Raw genomic sequence first — 20,831 nt, 5'->3', positions numbered from 1 at the left:
ACATTGCCTGTTTGTGGGTTCATCCTTCTATACCATCCAAATATATGAGATAAAATCTCTCAATTTGGATTTTACAACACAGGTCCTGAAAAAAACGTTTCATTGATTCTGGTATTTTGAGGCATTCAACAGTCCTATAGGGTAGGTTTATGTCTCCATATCTTATAGGTAAAGAAAATGAGGTTCAAAGGATGTAAGTCTAAAATATAAAAAGTAATGAGGATTTAGACAGGATGCTCCTTAGTAACTGTCCAGCAAATTCCCATCCTCAAGATATCTTTTCTCAGACCTCTAAGCTATGAGCTTAAGATTTTAGTTTTTAATAAAGTAGAGAGTGGACTAAGACCTGGGAAGATTCTTTCGAGCTAAGCTCCAGTTCAGCCTCATCCAGGAGGTCTACAGGACAATTTACGAGACACCTAAAATATGAAGTTGACCCCCAAAAGATCTCCTGTTGCTACTGTCCATAGTTCTCAGATCTGTACATGCTTACATGCCCACCAGTGAGAGATGGAGTGCATCATGCACCAGGAGGGCATTTTAGTGGCATCTGAAAAGAACAGAGAAAACCGATGAAAGGCTTTGAATGATATAAATTGTTGGAGTCTGTGTACACTTAAGCAAGAATTCCCTGCAATTCTGCTACTATAAATGGCAATTAGAAATCAAACTAGCATCTCCGACTTCCTGCTCCTGGGCTTCTCTGACCACCCAGAGCAGCAGCCTCTCCTCTTCGGGCTTTTCCTGGCCATGTACCTGGTCACCATGTTGGGGAACCTGCTCATCATCCTGGCCATAGTTTCTGACCAGCACCTCCACACCCCCATGTACTTCTTCTTGGCTAATCTTTCCTTCGTTGAGACCTGCTTTTCCTGCACCATTGTCCCCAAGGTGTTGGTGAGCATTAAGACACAACACCATGCCATCTCCCATACTGGGTGTCTCATGCAGATGTACTTCTTCATGGCATTGACCCTGCTGGATGATTTCCTGCTGGCTGTGATGGCATATGATCGCTATGTGGCCATCTGCCTTCCTCTCCACTACACCACCATCATGTGTCCCCAACGCTGCCTGCTGCTGGTCGCCTCATCCTGGCTCTGCGCCCACCTCCTGGCCTTCTCACTCACCCTCCTCATGGCTCAGTTCTCCTTCTGTGCCTCCCATTCCATCCCACACTTTTTCTGTGATGTACCACCACTCCTCAAACTTGCCTGCTCAGACACCCAGATCTATCAGGACACAATGTTAACTGAAGCAGTTTTCACAGGCATGATTCCTCTCACGTGTATCCTGGTCTCTTATGCCCACATCATGCACACCATCCTCAGGATCCCCTCATCTGGAAGGAAGCACAAAGTCTTCTCGACATGTGGCTCTCACCTATCAGTGGTCACTCTCTACTATGGGACACTTTTTCTGGTGTATTTCCGGCCCTCATCCTCCTACTCAGCAGACACTGGAATGGTTGTATCTGTGATATATACAATGGTCACCCCCATGCTGAATCCGTTCATCTACAGCCTGAGGAACAGAGACATGAAGGGGGCTCTGTGGAGGCTCTCAGGCTGGAGAAGATACTCTACTCCATAATGGGTCCTGCCCCAGACTGGAATTTCAGGCTCTCTGAAATGCCTTCCCCCTGCACTTCTCCACAGCAATTTTGAAAACTCAAGTTCAAGGCAAGATGGATGCTCACCATCATGAGCAGGTTCATCAAACAGAGAATGACTGACTGGACAGAATGAGAATAAGATGAATTTGCCAAGGACACAGCTACAACCTGGAAGAAGGAGTGGCCCCCCATTCCTACAAGGTGACTTGATTAGTGGGTATACAGGTGTCCAAGAAGATTCAAACCACACAGTGGGAATCACCAAAATTGAGAATTTTGAGGTTCAGACAGAATTGAGGTTCTGGGATGAAGCCAGGTACCGGCCCAGTCTATGACTAACAGGTCCCACTCACCAACAAGCAATGCTCACAAGAGTTGGAAGGATCAAATGCTCTCAGTTTCAGGGACCATTTCCAAGCCCAGCTTTTGAAGCAACTCACTGAGAGGGGAGAACCTACACACACAGAAGGCTGAACTGAGAAGAGACACAATTTCCTGGGACTGAGAAAACAAGAATAATTCTAGGGGGGAAATGAGGCACAGAGAGATCAGAGGACTGGCCCCAACACACACCCCAGGGATCAGATCAAAGATAGTGACAAAGAGATTACTAGTTATGGACCAGTCCTTGATTTTTTGGTTTTTAAACTCTGGGTTATTTCATGTGTCTCAACTGCAGAATAATACATGCTCATTAGAGTTAATTTGTAAAACATAAACAAATAGGAAAAAAGGAAACACTCACAACCCCTCCTTGTAAAGAAAAACATTGATAATATTTTACAGTATTTCCCACCTACCTTTTTCTAATGACTTTTTGTCTTTACTATGTTGAGAAAATATTGCTGGTACAATTATATATACTTTCTTGGTTAGTCTTAAAACATGAGTTGTCTCCCTGTGATTATCTCTTCCTGAATGTTTGGCTCTCTGAGGTTACATCACAAAAACATCCATGATATATTTGCTTTTTCACTACAGTTGGATGATTAGGGGGTTTCTAAGCTTTCACTATTATAAACAATGATGCAAAAGAAATTATTTTCTCTGAAAAGGAAAGAAATGATTTCTGAAACCATTTCTGATTCTGAAATCAGAATTTCTCTGAAGTTCTGAAAAGAAATGATTTTCATATATTCATAGTCTGTTACATTTAATATTTTCAAAACTAGAATGCTAACTAGTACCTTTTTAGGGCCCTTTATCCATTCTGTCAAGATGCCCAAATGAGAGTGCCCAATTGTCTCCATCTTCTCCGTATTTTGATGTTCACATTTTTCCCTTAATTAAAACTGATATGATAGACAAAATGGTATCTCTTTGACTTAGTTTTAACTTCTTTGATTTTTTTATATTTTTCTTTATGTTACATTAGTCACCATATAGTTCATCATTAGTTTTTGATGTAGTGTTCCATGATTCATTGTTAGCCTGGTGATGAGTATTAAGGAGGGCATGTATTGCAGGGAGCAAGGTGTTTTACACAAACTTCTTTGATTTTTTTAAATTTTCTATAATTTTATTAGTGAAGTTAATAATCTCAATATGTTTATTTGTTTTTTACATATTGTTTTAGGTTTTTTTTAATTTTTTTCATTTATTTTCAGCGTAACAGTATTCATTGTTTTTGCACCACACCCTACTATAAAGCTGTGATCACCAAGACAGCATGGTACTGGCATAAAAAACTTCTTTGATTTTTGGTGAAGGAACTGTTTTCCTGGATCTGCTAGCCATTTTTTTCCCATTTCATTCTTTTTTAATATTTTTATTTTTTGTTATTATAATTCCAGTGTAATTAACCTACAGTGTTCTATCATTTTTTAAATTGAAGTGCAGACAAATAGTCTGCAACATAATAATATCAGCTTCATATGTATGACATAGTAATATGACAACCATATACATTACAAAATGTTCCCCACAATAAATTTATATTTGGGAGTTGGGAAATTCAGCTAGAAATAATCTTAGGAGTAAAAGAAATCAAAATGGCTTTCAGAAAATATTGTTATCTGAATGAAAACCAATTATAAAACATTATTTACAAAATATTTTTCACAAGAAAATTAGTTATATGCAAATGTAAGAAAACCAAAGAAAAGGTTACAAAACACTAAGTCTAGAATCCATCTGAAAAAAAACAACAAATATCAATCCAAGCAAGAAAACAGCTGAGAGCAAAATATGATAAAATAGAATAAATCTACAAAGCTAAAAGATTTTTTGAAAAGTTAATTTATATTCCTCTGATGAAAATGGTTATAGGGTAAAATACTAATTATCAATAAGAAGAAAAGAGTGACATTACCTCTGATATTAAAATAAAGAAGATATTACAAACAATGTTATATAAACTTCAAAATTTAAATAGATTTCTAGAAAAACATATCACATCAAAACTAATATAGTAAAAAAAACCAAAACCTAAATAAACCTATAACCATTGAGAAAGTTTCATTAGTAGCCCTTCCTTGAAGAAAGATTCAGGCCCAAATGGCTGCAAGAGTGATTTTCTATACACAGTTCAAGAAGGAAAACATAAATCCTTTCAAAAAAATAGAAAATGCAGGAACACTCATCCAATTCCCTTTATGAGATTAACACAAACTTCATACCAAAAGCTGACAATAACATTGCAAACAATTACCATAACAAGTTGATCTCCATGAGGATAAATGCATCAAAGAAATTTATAAAATAAACGCACCACCCAAAGTAAAATACTAGCAATACAATCACAACAATTCAGAAGAAAATAAAATGTATCATTATCAAGCTGAGTTTTCCCAGGAAGGAAAGGTGGATTTTACACTCAAAACTCAGCCAAAGAAAGTCGCCATATTTATACAGCAAAGGCCAAAAATTATCTGATGCAAGAAGAACATCTCAACAGATGGAAGAAAAAACATGTCATAAACTCCAACATCCACTCACTGAAAGGTCCTCTTGGCAAAATGGGGATGAAAGAAAACTTTCTTAACCTGAAAAAGGTTGCCTTGTTTTAAACAGATGGCATATATAATACATAAGGGTTATCACACATTTAAATCTGTTGTCTACACAAGGAATGAGAATACCAGCTCTCACCACAGCACTCCAACACTAGACCTGAGGTCTCATCCAGGGCAGTGAGAGAGAAAAGACAGAGAGGATGTAAATTCTCTACAGGAAGAAACATGGGAGCATTTTGTTTACAGATAACATTTCCATACAATTGCAATTCAAAAGAGTCTATGGAAGAACCACTGGAATTAATCATTAGTGACCATCATACAAAAACAAATAAAACACAGACACACACAACCCCCCCCCCCCACTCAGAGACACACTTCACTACACACACAAAAATCAGTTCCAGATGCACTAAAGAACTGATTGGGGAAAGCAAAATTAAAAAGTTTTTAAAAGAAAATGCTGGCAAATATCTTCCTGAACTCATGAAAGAAAGCACCACTTCAACCAGACACAAATAAAGCACTCAGGGGAAAAAAAAAAAAAAAAAAAACTGATGAATTCAATCAGTTAAAATAAAAATACTGATTTAGCAAACAGCACTATAAACAGTGAAATGACAAACCAGAGATAGAGGAAATGTTTATCATATACATAAATCAACAAAGGACTAGGATCTAGAATAAATAGTTCTACATAGTTCTATAAATACATCTGAATATGACAGATAACTAAACGGAAAAAATGAATAAAAACTGAAACAAGCACTTTCAAAATAAGGAAATAAAAATACTAATGAGTGGCACCTGGATGGCTCACTCAGTTAAGCCTCACTCTTGATTTCCCCTCAGGTCATGATCTCCGGCTGGTGAGATCAAGCCCTGAGTCAGCTTCTCTCATCCCTCTCCCTCCATCCCTCCCCCTGCTCCCTTCTCTCTTGCTCTTTCACTCTTTCTCTAAGATAAATAAATCTTTTTTAAAATGCTAATGAGTATTTATAAGGAACTCAATCTCATAATTAACTCAATCTCAAATATAAAATCAAACCATCAGGAGATGAGACCCAAACCACACACACAGCAACATGACCACAGTGGAAAAGGCTGAAACCACCAGGACTTAGCCAGGATGTGGTCCAACGAGCGCTCTCACATGTTGCTGGTCCAAGTGCAATGTGGGACAATCTCCCTGGAGGTCATTTTCACAATGTGTACCCAGCTGGAGGAGACGGATATCTTGGAACCTAGCCTTGCCATTCCTGGGCATACACAACAGAAAGGAACGCATGTGTGCACCAAGACTCAGGTACCAGAATGATCAACTCACAGCAATGGTAATGAACATACCGCCACTACATACACATATCCAGAAAAATCTCCTATAAGTAAAAATATTGAACAGAAGGAGCCAGAGAAAAGAATACATAGTGGATGAGCACATTTATTTAAAGTTCAGAAACAGACAAAGCTAAAAGAAACTGTTCCAAAGGGGACAGGGATTATTTTCATCCAGAATAAAAGAAAAGTCATGATTATTAGCAGGACACATAAAACGAGTGTCAGATGTACTGGCCACATTTGACTTCTAAATCTGGGAAGCTGCACAGAGGGGACTGGTTTCTAATATTTCTTGGGGGTCGAGGGGTGTTTGTGTTTTGCACAGTTTTCTCTGTCTTACTCTTCACTGATTAACTTTTTAAAGTACATACCATGATTACTACTACATGGGCACCAGAATATCTATATACATTTCTGTGATACAAAAATCTCTCATGAGAGAAGGATTTTCTATGCATTTGCAGTGAACTCATTGAGAAGGTCACCATAATCTGAATTTACACGAGGGTATGTATAGCCTGAACTAGTTGTACTCAGTGTGACTACACATTCCTTCTGTTGTGGAAATAAGGTATGTTTGTGTCCCCAGGACCCTGTGAGAGAATCACAGACAACATACACACACAGTAATTCCAAACTCAAAATGTCTGAAATCAGAATTCTGGCTGGCTACAGGGGTGCATAAGGAGATGCTGTGATCTGTACGAGATACCACTGAACATGAACACCCTTCAGTTACGTGCCTGAGTATGAAGGAAGAACGCTAACCAACAAGCCCAGTTCAAAGAAGAATGTAAAAAGTGTAATTCCATTCCCATAAAGGACAAAAACAGGCACATTTAGAGTTAACTATACAGTGTGAACTGAACACTGGAAAAGAGAGCAGGGAGAGACCAAGGAAAGAGATAGGCCATGCCCATTGGTAGCAAGAGTGTTACTAAGCAAGGGAACTTACACGCAGAGCATGTCTTATCTAGGGCACCCCAAGACAAGTAGATGGGCACACCCTCCCACCAGAATCACAAAAGTTTATATACAGAGAGGCTTCACAGGGGTTCAGTCACTTAGCCTCCCAGAGGGTCTCGAAGGCACATGGCTAACTCAAGGCTGTGTGCTTGAAAATGGCTCCCATCATGGGAAGAGTGGGCAGAGCTACATTCTGAGGTCAGGGGAAGGGATAGGGAGCCTCCCATTCCCTGGGGCTAATTCATGAGTCAACTGGGGGGTCACATCTTCTCCAGGACCTCCCCCAAAGATGCATATGTGGCAAAACTACAAAGAGCAACAAGAAATGATACACAGTGCTCACAACGGTGATTTCCTCAAAAGGGGGAGGAAAGGATGTGATGGAAAAATGGGTCCACACAGGGCATCTGCAGGATTCAACTATTTAAGCTGAGTGCTGGGAGAATGGGCATTCATTATATTACCACTCGTTCAAGAGCACAGATGTTTTACAAACTTTTTTTGAGAGTATGATACAATTACAGCAAAAAATTAATTTAAAAATTCAGAGATTAGGACACCTGGATGGCACCTGCAGTTCGGGGTCCAACTCTTTTTTGTTTTTTTTTTAAATTTTCAGCATAACAGTATTCATTGTTTTTGTACCACACCCAGTGCTCCATGCAATCTGTGCCCTCTCTAATACCCACCACATGCTTCCCCCAACCTCCCACCCCACACCACTTCAAACCCCTCAGATTGTTTTTCAGAGTCCATAGTCTCTCATGGTTCACCTCCCCTTCCAATATCCCCCAACTCCCTTCTCCTAACTCCCCAAGTCCTCCATGCTATTTGTTATGCTCCACAAATAAGTGAAACCATATGATAATTGACTCTCTCTGCTTGACTTATGGGGTCCAACTCTTGATCTGGGTTCAGGTCCAGATCTCAGTATTATGAGATCCAGCCCAGCATGGAGCTCAGCTCTTGGCACAGAGTTGGTGTGGGATTCTTTCTCCCTCTCCCTCTCTCATCCTACCCATGCTCTCTCCCTCCAAAACTGAATAAATCAATCTTTAAAAAAGAATTTAGAGATTGCATCCTGAGCTTTATAGACAGGCTACATAGTATTCATATCTCTGATCTCTAGGGACACTGAAAATAGGAATAGTCCCTCTACTATATGATATTTGAAGTGGGATTTTCTTTGTATTTTTTAAAGATTTCATTTATTTATTTGACAGAGAGAGATCACAAGTAGGCAGAGAGGCAGGCAGAGAGAGAGGGGGAAACAGGCTCCCTGCTGAGTAGAGAGCCCAATGCAGGGCTCCATCCCAGGAACCTGAGACCATGACCCGAGCAGATGCCCAGCCCACTGAGCCACCCAGGCGCCCTAATAGTTGAAGTATTGATCATTTTCTTAATCTAGAGTTTTTTAAAGATTTTATTTATATATCAGTTGATTCATTTGATACAGAGAGAGAGCATAATGAGATGGTGGAGGAGCAGAGGAAAAAGGACAAGTGAATTCTTCATCAAGCCTATACCCCAACACAGGGCCATCGCAAGCCGCAAGATCATGACCTGAGTGAAAATCAAGAGTTAGATGTCCAAACAACTGAGCAACCCAGGTACCCCTGCTCCTGATCTGTTTCATCTTCATTCTTTTTTTCTTATTTTCCAGGATTGACTGTATCTCATCCATGGGGACTGGGCTCTAATTAGAAAGAGTGACTCTATGATACAGATAGGCCCCATTCAGGATCAGACCAGGAGGATGCAGCCAAGCAGCATCTCACACAGGGGAAAAACCAGGAGTCCCTCAGGGATCCCAGCCCTGGTCATCTGAATGGTATTATCACTGACGCTGCCAGGACACAGAGGGTCCTGATGCAGATGGACCAGCTGGTGGTTGGACAATTGCCCCATCTGGGCTCTAACTAGAAGATTGGGAATGGGTCCCAGGAGACACTGCCTGTCAAAAGTCAGCAGCACCTGTGCCTGAGATATCACCAAGACTGGAGTCTTTAGTCTGTGCTGCTCCTACAGACAGGGAAGGGCTCTGTGACTCACTCCAGCCATGTCTTCTCTAGCAAACCCTATCTCCTCCCTGGAAGTGTCAGAGACTGAGGCTGGCCAGCATGTCCAGGTAAGAACTGAGGCATATGGATGGCAAGAGAGCCGTATACCTTAGCCCCCTTCTAAGCATGCTTGCTCACACACACACACACACACACACACACACACACAAAACACACAGAGGTGCACACACACACACACACACAGAGCAATAATCCTGCTCCTTCTTCTTTCCCTCTTTCTATCCTACATCCTCATCTGTCAATCAATTTCTGGCTCTTCAGATCATGAGCAGGGCCACCTACCTCGGGGGTTCTTCATGTCCCTGATGATCTAGTTTGAAGTCATTGAAGAGAATGGGCTTCAGACCACCCTTCCCCAAGCCCCATCTGTGTCCTGGACAAAGCACACTTCCCTCTCAGTCCACTTGGGCGGGTGTGGTTCCAGAAACTCTCTCAGCCACCACACCAAGTCAGTACTAGTCACTGACTCCTCTACATCCCATCAGTTTACCAAACTTGTTCGCACCCTCTCTTCATCTAAAAACTCAAGCCACCAAAAACTATTCCAGATAGACTCATTCATTCCCATTCCTCCGTTAATCACTGAGGCAAGGGGGAGCTCTGATGATTCTGTGATTTGTCCAAGTTTACACATGGCTTCAGATCCCAAAATGTCAATGGCTTTGCCACTGACGGGTCTGAGTAGAGATATAACTCTTCAGAGCCAGTGCTGCTGACGCTACTGATGGTTTCATGGTCACAGTGGTGGAGGTGGCTTTTGATGTCCTTACCCCACAAGTGGCAAGCCCAATCTAGAGGCACAGCCCACAACACCACAACCTCAAAGCACCCGCACGTTATTAAAAAAGGAAAAAAGCAATTACAATACTAGACCCTATTTACTGAGCATTTACTATGTACCAGCCTTGGTCTAAACATTACACCATCATTTTTTGTCCCAATGTAATCTTCGCAAACACTGGATTCATAGAATTCAGATATTATCCCATTTAAAAGATATTATCCCATTTAAAAAGTTTAGCAACTTTCTCAAAATCATATAAAGAGTAAAGAGTGGGGGCACCTGGGTGGCTCAGTGGGCTAAAGCCTCTGCCTTAGGCTCCGGTCATGATCCCAGGGTCCTGGGATTGAGTCCCACATCGGACTCCCTGCTCAGCAGGAAGCCTGCTTCCTCCTCTCTCTCTCTCTATCTCTCTCTCTCTGTGTGCATGTCTGCCTTTCTGCGTACTTATGATCTCTGTCAAATAAATAAATAAAATCTTTAAGGAGTAAAGTGTGGGAGTGGGGCATCTTGGTGGCTCAGTCTGTTGGGCATCCAACCCTTGATTTTCGCTGGGGTCTGATCTCAGGATCCTCGATCAAGCCCTACGTGGGCTCTTCCTCAGCGGGAAGTCTGCTGGAGATGCTCTTCCTCTCCCTCTGTCTCTCCCTCACTCCTCCCTCACTCACCGTCATTCTCAACCTCTCTCTCTAAAGAAATAAAACATAAATGAAAAAAAAAAAGAAAAGTAAAGAGTGGGGAAATTCTGTCTAACTCCCAAGGGTATATTACATTTTTTTAAAGATTTTATTTATTTATTTGACAGACAGAGATCACAAGTAGGCAGAGAGGCAGACAGAGAGAGAGGAGGAAGCAGGCTCCCTGCCGAGCAGAGAGCCTGATGTGGGACTCGATCCCAGGACCCTGAGATCATGACCTGAGCCAAAGGCAGCGGCTTAACCCACTGAGCCACCCAGGCGCCCCCAGGGTATATTACATTTTTATCACAACCCGAAACAAACATGGTACAGGAACAGAGCTCTAACAGGGCATCTGATGCTTTTCCACTGCATCGTGTGTCCCTGCTTCACAGTCAGCAAGTGTGACCAACAATGGCAGGAGCATCACCACCCTCAACAGTAGCCTGCCCTCCATACATGTTATCTCAGTCATCATCTCAATGACTCCATGAAGATGCTGCACATGGTCCAAATGAGGAAATACACAATCAGAGTTCAGAAACTGGCCAAGCTTAGACCGAGATAAGAAGCAGAGAAAAGCTTCCCATCCTGTCTCCAGCACATCTTCTTTTTAAAGAAAGATGGTGGTGGCGAGGTTGATGAAGACAACGAAACTGGTCTGTCGTTAATAAGAGAACACATCTCAGTTTCCAATGTTCTCATGTCCACGCTGACTCAGCAGAATGGTTCTCTAAGACAAAGGTCAGCAGAACACCCCACTACACCTAAAAACCCCTGGTCTCCACTGGCTCCTCTCTGGAGAGACTCCTCCACCATCTCCCCCAGGATGCACTCTCACACTCACACACATACACATAGGCTCCCTATGCCCACAAAATCCTGGTAGATGCAGGACCCCAAAATGAGCTCCAAAAGAGAAGAGACCAAGCTTGTTGTTCTAAGTTTTTTAGAAAGGGAACGGAATTTGCCAAAGTTCTCTCAGGGGAATCCCAGTTCATGTCACTCAGATAATCCACGCAAAAAACTTGCTACATGACAAGAATCTAGAACCCAAACTACAGCTCCTCCTCAGGCCTCATTACCATAGTCCACAGCCCTCAACATTTATAAACCCAGAGTTACAGCTCCTAGTGAATCTCACACCATTCTCCACACCATTTCAAAGTGACCATTTCAAAGAACACAGTGACCATTTCGAAGAACACAGAAAAAACAAATCAAAGCCCTTGCGGTCTGTATTTTTCAGAGCCTGCCTTATTTAAGCAAAATTCTCTTCCAATTTCTCTACTTAAGGAAATCAGAAACCACACAAGCATCTCCGACTTCCGGCTCCTGGGCTTTTCCAACCACCCAGAGCAGCAGCCTCTCCTGTTCGGGCTCTTCCTGGGTATGTACCTGGTCACCATGTTGGGGAACCTGCTCATCATCTTGGCCATAGTTTCTGACCAGCACCTCCACACTCCCATGTACTTCTTCCTGGCCAACCTGTCCCTCATTGATACCTGCTTATCCTGCACCATTGTCCCCAAAGTGCTGGTGAACACCATCACTCAGCACCACACCATCACTTACACTGGCTGCCTCATGCAGATGTACTTCTTCATAGCATTGGCCCTGCTGGATGACTTCCTGCTGGCTGTGATGGCATATGATCGCTATGTGGCCATCTGCCTTCCTCTCCACTACACCACCATCATGTGTCCCCAACGCTGCCTGCTGCTGGTTGCCACATGCTGGCTCTGCGCCCACCTCCTGGCCTTCTCACTCACCCTCCTCATGGCTCAGTTCTCCTTCTGTGCCTCCCATTCCATCCCACACTTTTTCTGTGACCTTCTCCCTGTCCTCAAACTTGCCTGCTCAGACACCCAGATCTTTCAGGTCATGATGTTTGCTGAAGGAGCCCTCGCAGGTGTGGTCCCTCTTGCCTGTGTCCTGGTCTCTTATGCCCACATCATGCACACCATCCTTAGGATTTCCTCAGCTGGGGGGAAGCACAAAGTCTTCTCAACCTGTGGCTCTCACCTGTCAGTCGTCACGCTCTTCTATGGGACACTTTTTCTGGTATATTTCCGGCCCTCATCCTCCTACTCAGCAGACACTGGAATGGTTGCATCTGTGATATATACAATGGTCACCCCCATGCTGAACCCATTCATCTACAGCCTGAGGAACAGAGACATGAAGGGGGCTCTGTGGAGGCTTCCAGGCTGGAGAAGATACTCTACTCTGCAATGGGTCCTGCCACAGACTGGAAGTTCAGACTCTCTGAAATGACTTCTCCCTGCATTTCTCCACTGCAATTTTGGCAAAAACTCAAGTTCAAGGCAAGATGGATGCTTGCCATCATGAGCAGGTTCATCAAACAGAGAATGCCTGACTGGACAGAAGGAGAATAATCAACTTGTGAAGGACACCCCTACAACCTGGAAGGAGTGGCCAGCCATTACTACAAGGTGACTTGATTAGTGGGTATACAGGTGTCCAAGAAGATTCAAACCTCACAGTGTGAATCGCCAAAAGAAAAACATCAGACAGAATTGGGGTTCTGGGATGAAGCCAGGTTCCAGCCCAGTCTATGACTAACAGGTCCCACTCACCAACAAGCAATGCTCACAGGAGTTGGAAGGGTCAAGTGCTCTCAGTTTCAGGACCATTTCCAAGCCCAGCTTTTGAAGCAGCTCAGTGAGAGGGACTAACATACACACAGAAGGCTGCACTGAGAAGAAACACAATTTGCTGGCACTAAGAAAACAAGAATAATCCTAGGGGCAAAATAAGGCACAGAGAGATCAGAGGACTGGCCTGAACGCCACAGGGATCAGATCTAAGACTGTGACAAAGAGATTACAAGTTATGGAAAAGTCCTTGATTTTTTGGTTTTTAAACTCTAGGTTATTTCATGTATTTCATGTCTCTCAACTGCAGAATAATACATGCTCATTAGAGTAATTTTGTCAAACATAAACAAATAAGAAAAACAGAAACACTCACTGCCCCTCCTTATAAAGAAAAACATTGATAATATTTTACAGTATTTCCCGCCTATCATTTCCTAATGACTTTATTTTAATTTCTTTTTGAAATAACAGAATTCACTGTTTTTGCACCACACCCAGTGCTCCATGCAATACGTGCCCTCCTTAACCACAAGGCTCCCCCAACTTCACATCCCCGCCCCTTCAAACCGTCAGATTGTTTTTCAGAGTCCATAGTCTCTCATGATTTACCTCCCCTTCCAATTTCCCTCAACTCCCATCTCCTCTCCATCTCCCCTTGTCCTCCATGTTATTTGTTATGCTCCATAAATAAGTGAAACCATATGATAATTGACACTCTGCTTGACTTATTTCACTCAGCATAATCTCTTCCAGTTCCATCCATGTTGCTACAAAAGTTGGGTATTTGTCCTTTCTGATGGAGGCATAATACTCCATAGTGTATATGGACCACATCTTCCTTATACATTCGTCCATTGAAGGGCAACTTGGTTCTTTCCACAGTTTGGCGACTGTGGCCATTGCTGCTATAAACATTGGGGTACAGATGGCCCTTCTTTTCACTACATCTGTATCTTTCGGGTAAATACCCAGTAGTGCAATTGCAGGGTCACAGGGAAGCTCCATTTTTACTTTCTTTAGGAACCTCCACACTGTTTTCCAAAGTGACTGCACCAACTTGCATTCCCAACAATAGTGTAGGAGGGTTCCCCTTTCTCCACATCCTCTCCAACACATGTTGTCTCCTGTCTTGCTAATTTTGGCCATTCTAACTGGTGTAAGGTCGTATCTCAATGTGGTTTTGATTTGAACCTCCCTGATGGCTACTGATGATGACTACTTTTTCATGTGTCTGATAGCCATTTCTGTGTATTCATTGAAGAAGTGTCTGCTCATATCTTCTGCCCATTTTTTGATATAACTATCTGTTTTGTGTGTGTTGACTTTGAGAAGTTCTTTATAGATCCTGGATATCAACCTTTTGTCTGTACTGTCATTTGCGAATATCTTCTCCCATTCCATGGTTGCCTCTTTGTTGTTTAATTTATTTTTTTCAGCATAACAGTATTCATTGTTTTTGCACCACACCCAGTGCTCCATGCAATCCGTGCCCTCTCTAATACCCACCACCTGGTTCCCCCAACCTCCACCCCCCGCCCCTTCAAAACCCTCACATTGTTTTTCAAAGTCCATAGTCTCTCATGGATCACCTCCCCTTCCAATTTCCCCCAAGTCCCTTCTCCTCTCTAACTCCCCTTGTCCTCCATGTTATTTGTTATGCTCCACAAATAAGTGAAACCATATGATAATTGACTCTCTCTGCTTGACTTATTTCACTCAGCATAATCTCTTCCAGTCCCATCCATGTTGCTACAAAAGTTGGGTATTCATCCTTTCTGATGGAGGCATAATACTCCATAGTGTGTATGGACCACATCTTCCTTATCCATTCATCCGCTGAAGGGCAACTTGGTTCTTTCCACAGCTTGGCGACCATGGCCATTGCTGCTATAAACATTGGGGGCACAGATGGCCCTTCTTTTCACTACATCTGTATCTTTAGGGTAAATACCCAGTAGTGCAATTGCAGGGTCATAGGGAAACCCTATTTTAATTTCTTGAGAAATCTCCACACTGTTCTCCAAAGTGGCTGCACCAACTTGCATTCCCAACAACAGTGTAGGAGGGTTCCCCTTTCTCCACATCCTCTCCAACACATGTTGCTTCCTGTCTTGTTAATTTTGACCATTCTAACTGGTGTAAGGTGATATCTCAATGTGGTTTTGATTTGAATCTCCCTGATGGCTAGTGATGATGAACATTTTTTCATGTGTCTGATAGCCATTTGTATGTCTTCATTGGCGAAGTGTCTGTTCATATCTTCTGCCCATTTTTTTCTATGATTGTCTGTTTTGTCTGTGTTGAGTTTGAGGAGTTCATTATAGATCCTGGATATCAACCTTTTGCGTGTACTGTCATTTGCAAATATCTTCTCCCATTCTGTGGGTTGCCACTTTGTTTTCTTGACTGTTTCCTTGGCTGTGCAGAAGCTTTTGATCTTGATGAAGTCCCAAAAGTTCATCTTCGCTTTAGTTTCCTTTGCCTTTGGAGACATATCTTGAAAGAAGTTGCTGTGGCTGATATCGAAGAGGTTACTGCCTATGTTCTCCTCTACGATTCTGATGGATTCCTGCCTCACGTTGAGGTCTTTTATCCATTTTGAGATTATCTTTGTGTACATGTAAGAGAATGGTTGAGTTTCATTCTTCTACATATAGCTGTCCAGTTTTCCCAGCACCATTTATGAAGAGACTGTCTTTTTTCCACTGGATTTTTTTTCTTGCTTTGTCAAAGATTATTTGACCATAGAGTTGAGGGTCCATATCTGGGCTCTCTACTCTGTTCCACTGGTCTATGTGTCTATCTTTATGCCATTACCATGCTGTCTTGGTGATCACAGCTTTGTACTAAAGCTTGAAATCAGGTAACGTGATGCCTCCAGTTTTATTTTTGTTTTTCAACATTTCCTTAGCGATTCGGGGTCTCTTCTGATTCCATACAAATTTTTGGATTATTTGCTCCAGCTCTTTCAAAAATACCGGTGGAATTTTGATCGGAAAGGCATAAAAAGTATACATTGCTCTAGGCAGTATAGACATTTTAACAATGTTTATTCTTCCGATCCAAGAGCATGGAATGGTCTTCCATCTTTTTGTGTCTTCTTCAATTTCTTTCATGAGTGTTCTGTAGTTCCTCGAGTACAGATCCTTTACCTCTTTGGTTAGGTCTATTCCCAGGTATCTTATGGTTCTTGGTGCTATAGTAAATGGAATCGATTCTCTAATTTCCCTTTCTGTATTTTCATTGTTAGTCTATAAGAAAGGCATTGATTTCTGTACATTGACTTTGTATCCTGCCACATTACTGAATTGCTGCATGAGTTCTAGTAGTTTGGGGCTGGAGTCATTTGGGTTTTCCATATAAAGTATCATGACATCTGTGAAGAGAGAGAGTTTGACTTCTTCATTGTCAGTTTGGATACCTTTTATTTCTCGTTGTCTGATTCCTGTTGCTAGGACTTCTAATACTATGTTGAACAAGAGTGGTGAGAGTGGGCATACTTGTCGTGCTCCTAATCTCAACGGGAAGGCTGCAAGCTTTTTCCCATTGAGGATGATATTTGCTGTGGGTCTTTCATAGATAGATTTGATGAAGTTCAGGAATGTTCCCTCTATCCCTATACTTTGAAGTGTTTTAATCAGGAACAGATGCTGGATTTTGTCAAATGCTTTTTCTGCATCAACTGAGAGGATCATGTGGTTCTTCTCTCTTCTCTTATTGATTTGTTCTATTATTGATTGATTTGCGATGTTGAACCATCCTTGTAACCCAGGGATGAATCCCACCTGATCATGATGGATAATCTTTTTAATGTGCTGTTGGATCCTGTTTGCTAGGATCTTGTTGAGAATCTTAGCATCCATATTCATCAGTGATATTGGTCTGAAATTCTCCTTTTTGGTGTGGTCTTTGACTGGTTTGAGGATCAGGGTAGAGCTGGCTTCATAGAAAGAGTCTGGAAGTTTTCCTTGTGCTTCAATTTTTTGAAACAGCTTCAGGAGAATAGGTGTTATTTCTTCTTTGAAATTTTGGTAAAATTCCACAGGGAATCCTTGTTTTTCGGGAGGTTTTTGATCACTGCTTCAAACTCATTACTAGATATCGGTCTATTCAGGTTGTCAATTTCTTCCTGGTTCAATTTTGGGAGTTTATAGTTTTCCAGCAATGCATTCATTTTATCTAGGTTGTTTAACTTATTGGCATATAACTGTTGAATAACTTCTGATGATTGTTTCTACTTCCTTGGTGTTTGCTGTGATCTCTCCCTTTTCATTCATAATTTTATTAATTTGAGCTTTCTCTCTTTTCTTATGGATTAGTGTGGTCAATGGTTTATTGATCTTATTCTTTCAAAACCCAGCTTCTAGTTTCATTGATACATTCTACTGTATCTCTAGTTTCTGTCTCATTGATCTCTGCTCTAATCTTGATTATTTCCCTTCTTGTGTGTGGAGTTGGTTTGATTTCTTGTTGATTCTCCAGTTCTTTAAGGTGTAGAGACAGCTGCTGTGTTCTGGATTTTTCAGTTTTTTTGAGGGAGGCTTGGATGGCTATGTATTTCCCCCTTAGGACCGCCTTGGCTATATCCCATAGGTTTTGGACCAAAGTGTCTTCATTGTCATTGGTTTCCATGAATTGTCTCAGTTCTTCTTTGATCTCCTTGTTGATCCAAGCATTCTTAAGCAAGGTGGTCTTGAGCTTCCAGGTGTTTGTGTTCCTTCCAAACTTTTCCTTGAGATTGAGCTCCAGTTTCAAAGCACTGTGATCTGAGAACGTGCAGGGAATAATCTCAGTCTTTTGGTATCGGTTGAGTCCAGATTTGTGACCGAGTATGTGGTCTATTCTGGAGAACGTTCCATGTGCACATGAGAAGAATGAGTACTCTGCTGTTTTAGGGTGGAATGTTCTGTATATATCTATGAGGCCCATATCGTCCAATGTGTCATTCAATGCTCTTGATTCTTTATTGATTTTCTGCTTCAATGATCTGTCTATTACTGAGAGAGGCATGTTAAGATCTCCTACTATTAATATATTCATATCAATATGACTCTTTATCTTGATTAACAGTTTTCTTATGTAATTGGCTGCTCCCATATTGGGGGCATAGATATTTACAATTGTTAGATCATCTTGGTGGATAGTCCCTTTAAGAATGATGTAGTGTCCTTCTGTATCTCTGACTACAGTCTTTAGTTTAAGATCTAATTTATCTGACCTAAGAATTGCTACCCTGGCCTTCTTTTGAGGCCCATTGGCATGAAAGATGCTTCTCCATCCCTTCACTTTCAATCTGGGTGTATCTTTAGGTTCAAAATGGGTCTCTTGTAGACAACATATGGGTGGGTCCTGTCATTTCATCCAATCTGCAGCCCTGTGTCATTTTATGGGCACATTTAGGCCATTCACATTGGGAGTGATTATTGATACATTTTTATTGACATCGTGTTACCTTTGAAGTCTTTCTTTCTGTAGATTTTCTCTATATTTCTGTTCAATGTTATTCTTGGGATTATTCCTTTTTTATAGAAACCCCCTTAATATCTCCTGCAGTGTCGGCTTAGTGGTTACATACTCTTTTAAGCCTTGCCAGTCTTAGAAACTTTTACCTCTCCACCTATTTTTAATGTCAGTCTTGCTGGATAAAGTATTCTTTTTTTGTTTCTTTGTTGGTTGGTTGGTTTTTTGGTTTTTTTTAATTTATTTTTTATTTATTTTCAGCATAACAGTATTCATTAGTTTTGCACCACACCCAGTGCTCCATGCAATCCGTGCCCTCTATAATACCCACCACCTGGTACCCCAACATCCCACCCCATGCCCCTTCAAAACCCTCAGATTGTTTTTCAGAGTCCATAGTCTCTCATGGATAAAGTATTCTTGGCTACATGTTCTTCTCATTTAGTGGCCTGAATATATCTTGTCAGCCGTTTCTGGCTTGCCAGGTTTCTGACGTTATTCTGATGGGCTTTCCTCTGTATGTAAGGAGCTTCTTTGTCCTAGCTGCCTTCAAAAGGGCCTGCCTACAATTATAATTCTTCATTCTTACTATTAGGTGTCTCAAGGACTTTTGAGCAATCTATAACCTTGGGGGTAAACCATTGTGCCTCAGTACATGAACGCTGGTTCCATTCGTGAGATTGGGAAAATTTTCATGGAGAATTTGTTCCACTATATCTTCTAGACTTCTTTCTTTCTCCCCCCCCCCCCTTCAGGGATTCAATAATTCTGATGTTGGAACATTTCATGGCATCATTTATTTCCCTGATTCTGTTTTCGTGGCTTCTAAGCTGTTTGTTCCAGGCTTCTTTCTGATCCTTTCTCTCTATCTGTCCTCCAGATTACTAATTCTATCTTCTATCTCAGTTACCCTAGCTTTTAGAGAATATAGATTAGATTGGAACTCATTGAGAGCATTGTGAACATCATCGCTGGTGGCTTTCAGTTCTGTCCTAACATTGTGAACATCATCCCTGGTGGCCTTCAGTTCTTCCCTAATCAATTCCGTTTGGTCATCCATGGCATTCTCCAACCTAGCTATTGCCTGGATAATTCTTAGCCTGAATTCCCTTTCCGACATATTGTCTATGTCAATAGCCATTAGCTCTGTTGCAGAAGGCCCATCCTCTCAATTTTTATTCTGTTGGGCATTCCTCCTCCTAGTCATTTTGGTGAGAGATGGCTGAATGGATGTAGCTGGATGTATCGACCGTGGTGCAGTCAAGGTTCTCCCTCGAACACTTCTGAGCAATCAGGAGTCCCCACCCAAACGAAAGAAAAAAGAGGGAGAGAGACAGGGAAAAAAAAGAAATATAAAAGAGAAGGCTCAGCCCAAATGGGCCCCAAGGTAAGATTTATGATGTATAGAAAGACAGACAAACAAAAAGACTGATAAAAGTATATGACAAGAGAAAAAAATATATATATATGCAAAAAAAAGAACCTCATCAAAAAGAATGCCAAGTATAAGATTTATATACTATCAGAACAAACACAAATACACAGAAACACTGGCGGAAGAAAAAGATGGGAGAGTGGTTATAAATTCTCAGTGTGGGCAAGGAAGTTATTTTGATTCTTCCTGGATGTATCTTGATATTTTTGTTAAAGGACTCAACTTTCCTAAGATAAGGCGGGATTAAAAATTGGCTAACCTATAGGGGTAGCACTGATTAGGGAAGGGGATTACCTTGAAGTTTAACTCTATATGAATCTTAAAAAATAAAAATAAAAAAAGAATAAACTAAACTAAATTTTTTTTTAAAAAATTAAAAATAAAAAAGAAACAGAAAAACATGGGTATATGTATCAAAAAGTTTAGGTTAAAATGTTATTATGCAATTTGATGTACTGGACATCTCATTGTGATGGTAAATAGGTTAAAAAATTATCTATATTTACCTTAAAGATACAGATGTAGTGAAAAGAAGGGCCATCTGTACCCCAATGTTTATAGCAGCAATTGCCACGGTCGCCAAACTGTGGAAAGAACCAAGATGCCCTTCAGTGGATGAATGGATAAGGAAAATGTGGTCCATATACACTATGGAGTATTATGCCTCCATCAGAAAGGATGAATACCCAACTTTTGTAGCAACATGGGACGGGACTGGAAGAGATTATGCTGAGTGAAATAAGTCAAGCAGAGAGAGTCAATTATCATATGGTTTCACTTATTTGTGGAGCATAACAAATAATATGGAGGACAAAGGGAGTTAGAGAGGAGAAGGAAGTTGAGGGAAATTGGAAGAGGAGGTGAACCATGAGAGACTATGGACTCTGAAAAACAATCTGAGTG

The 20,831-nt window shown here is 41.3% G+C and overlaps 2 protein-coding genes across 2 annotated transcripts in view; both read left to right on the top strand.

Annotated features, from left to right (window-relative positions):
* Positions 1-651: 651 nt before the first annotated feature.
* Positions 652-1,593, top strand: LOC132024958 (olfactory receptor 1G1-like). Its single transcript, XM_059412150.1, has one exon. The coding sequence runs from the start codon at positions 652-654 to the stop codon at positions 1,591-1,593; it is 942 nt and encodes a 313-aa protein (XP_059268133.1).
* Positions 1,594-5,698: 4,105 nt separating this feature from the next.
* LOC132024957 (olfactory receptor 5AU1-like) overlaps positions 5,699-20,831 on the top strand; it is a 30,270-nt gene continuing 15,137 nt past the window's right edge. Inside the window, exons 1-2 of the mRNA XM_059412149.1 lie at positions 5,699-5,875; positions 11,709-12,650. Of these exons, the coding sequence (XP_059268132.1) occupies positions 5,699-5,875; positions 11,709-12,650 (1,119 nt within the window). The remainder of the gene's footprint in view (positions 5,876-11,708; positions 12,651-20,831) is intronic.

The sequence above is a fragment of the Mustela nigripes genome, chromosome 9 (genome assembly GCF_022355385.1).
Source record: "Mustela nigripes isolate SB6536 chromosome 9, MUSNIG.SB6536, whole genome shotgun sequence".
NCBI classification, from domain to species: Eukaryota; Metazoa; Chordata; class Mammalia; order Carnivora; family Mustelidae; genus Mustela; species Mustela nigripes.
The sequence above is the reverse complement of the archived record's forward strand: the minus strand, read 5'-3'. Positions and strand labels throughout refer to the sequence as shown.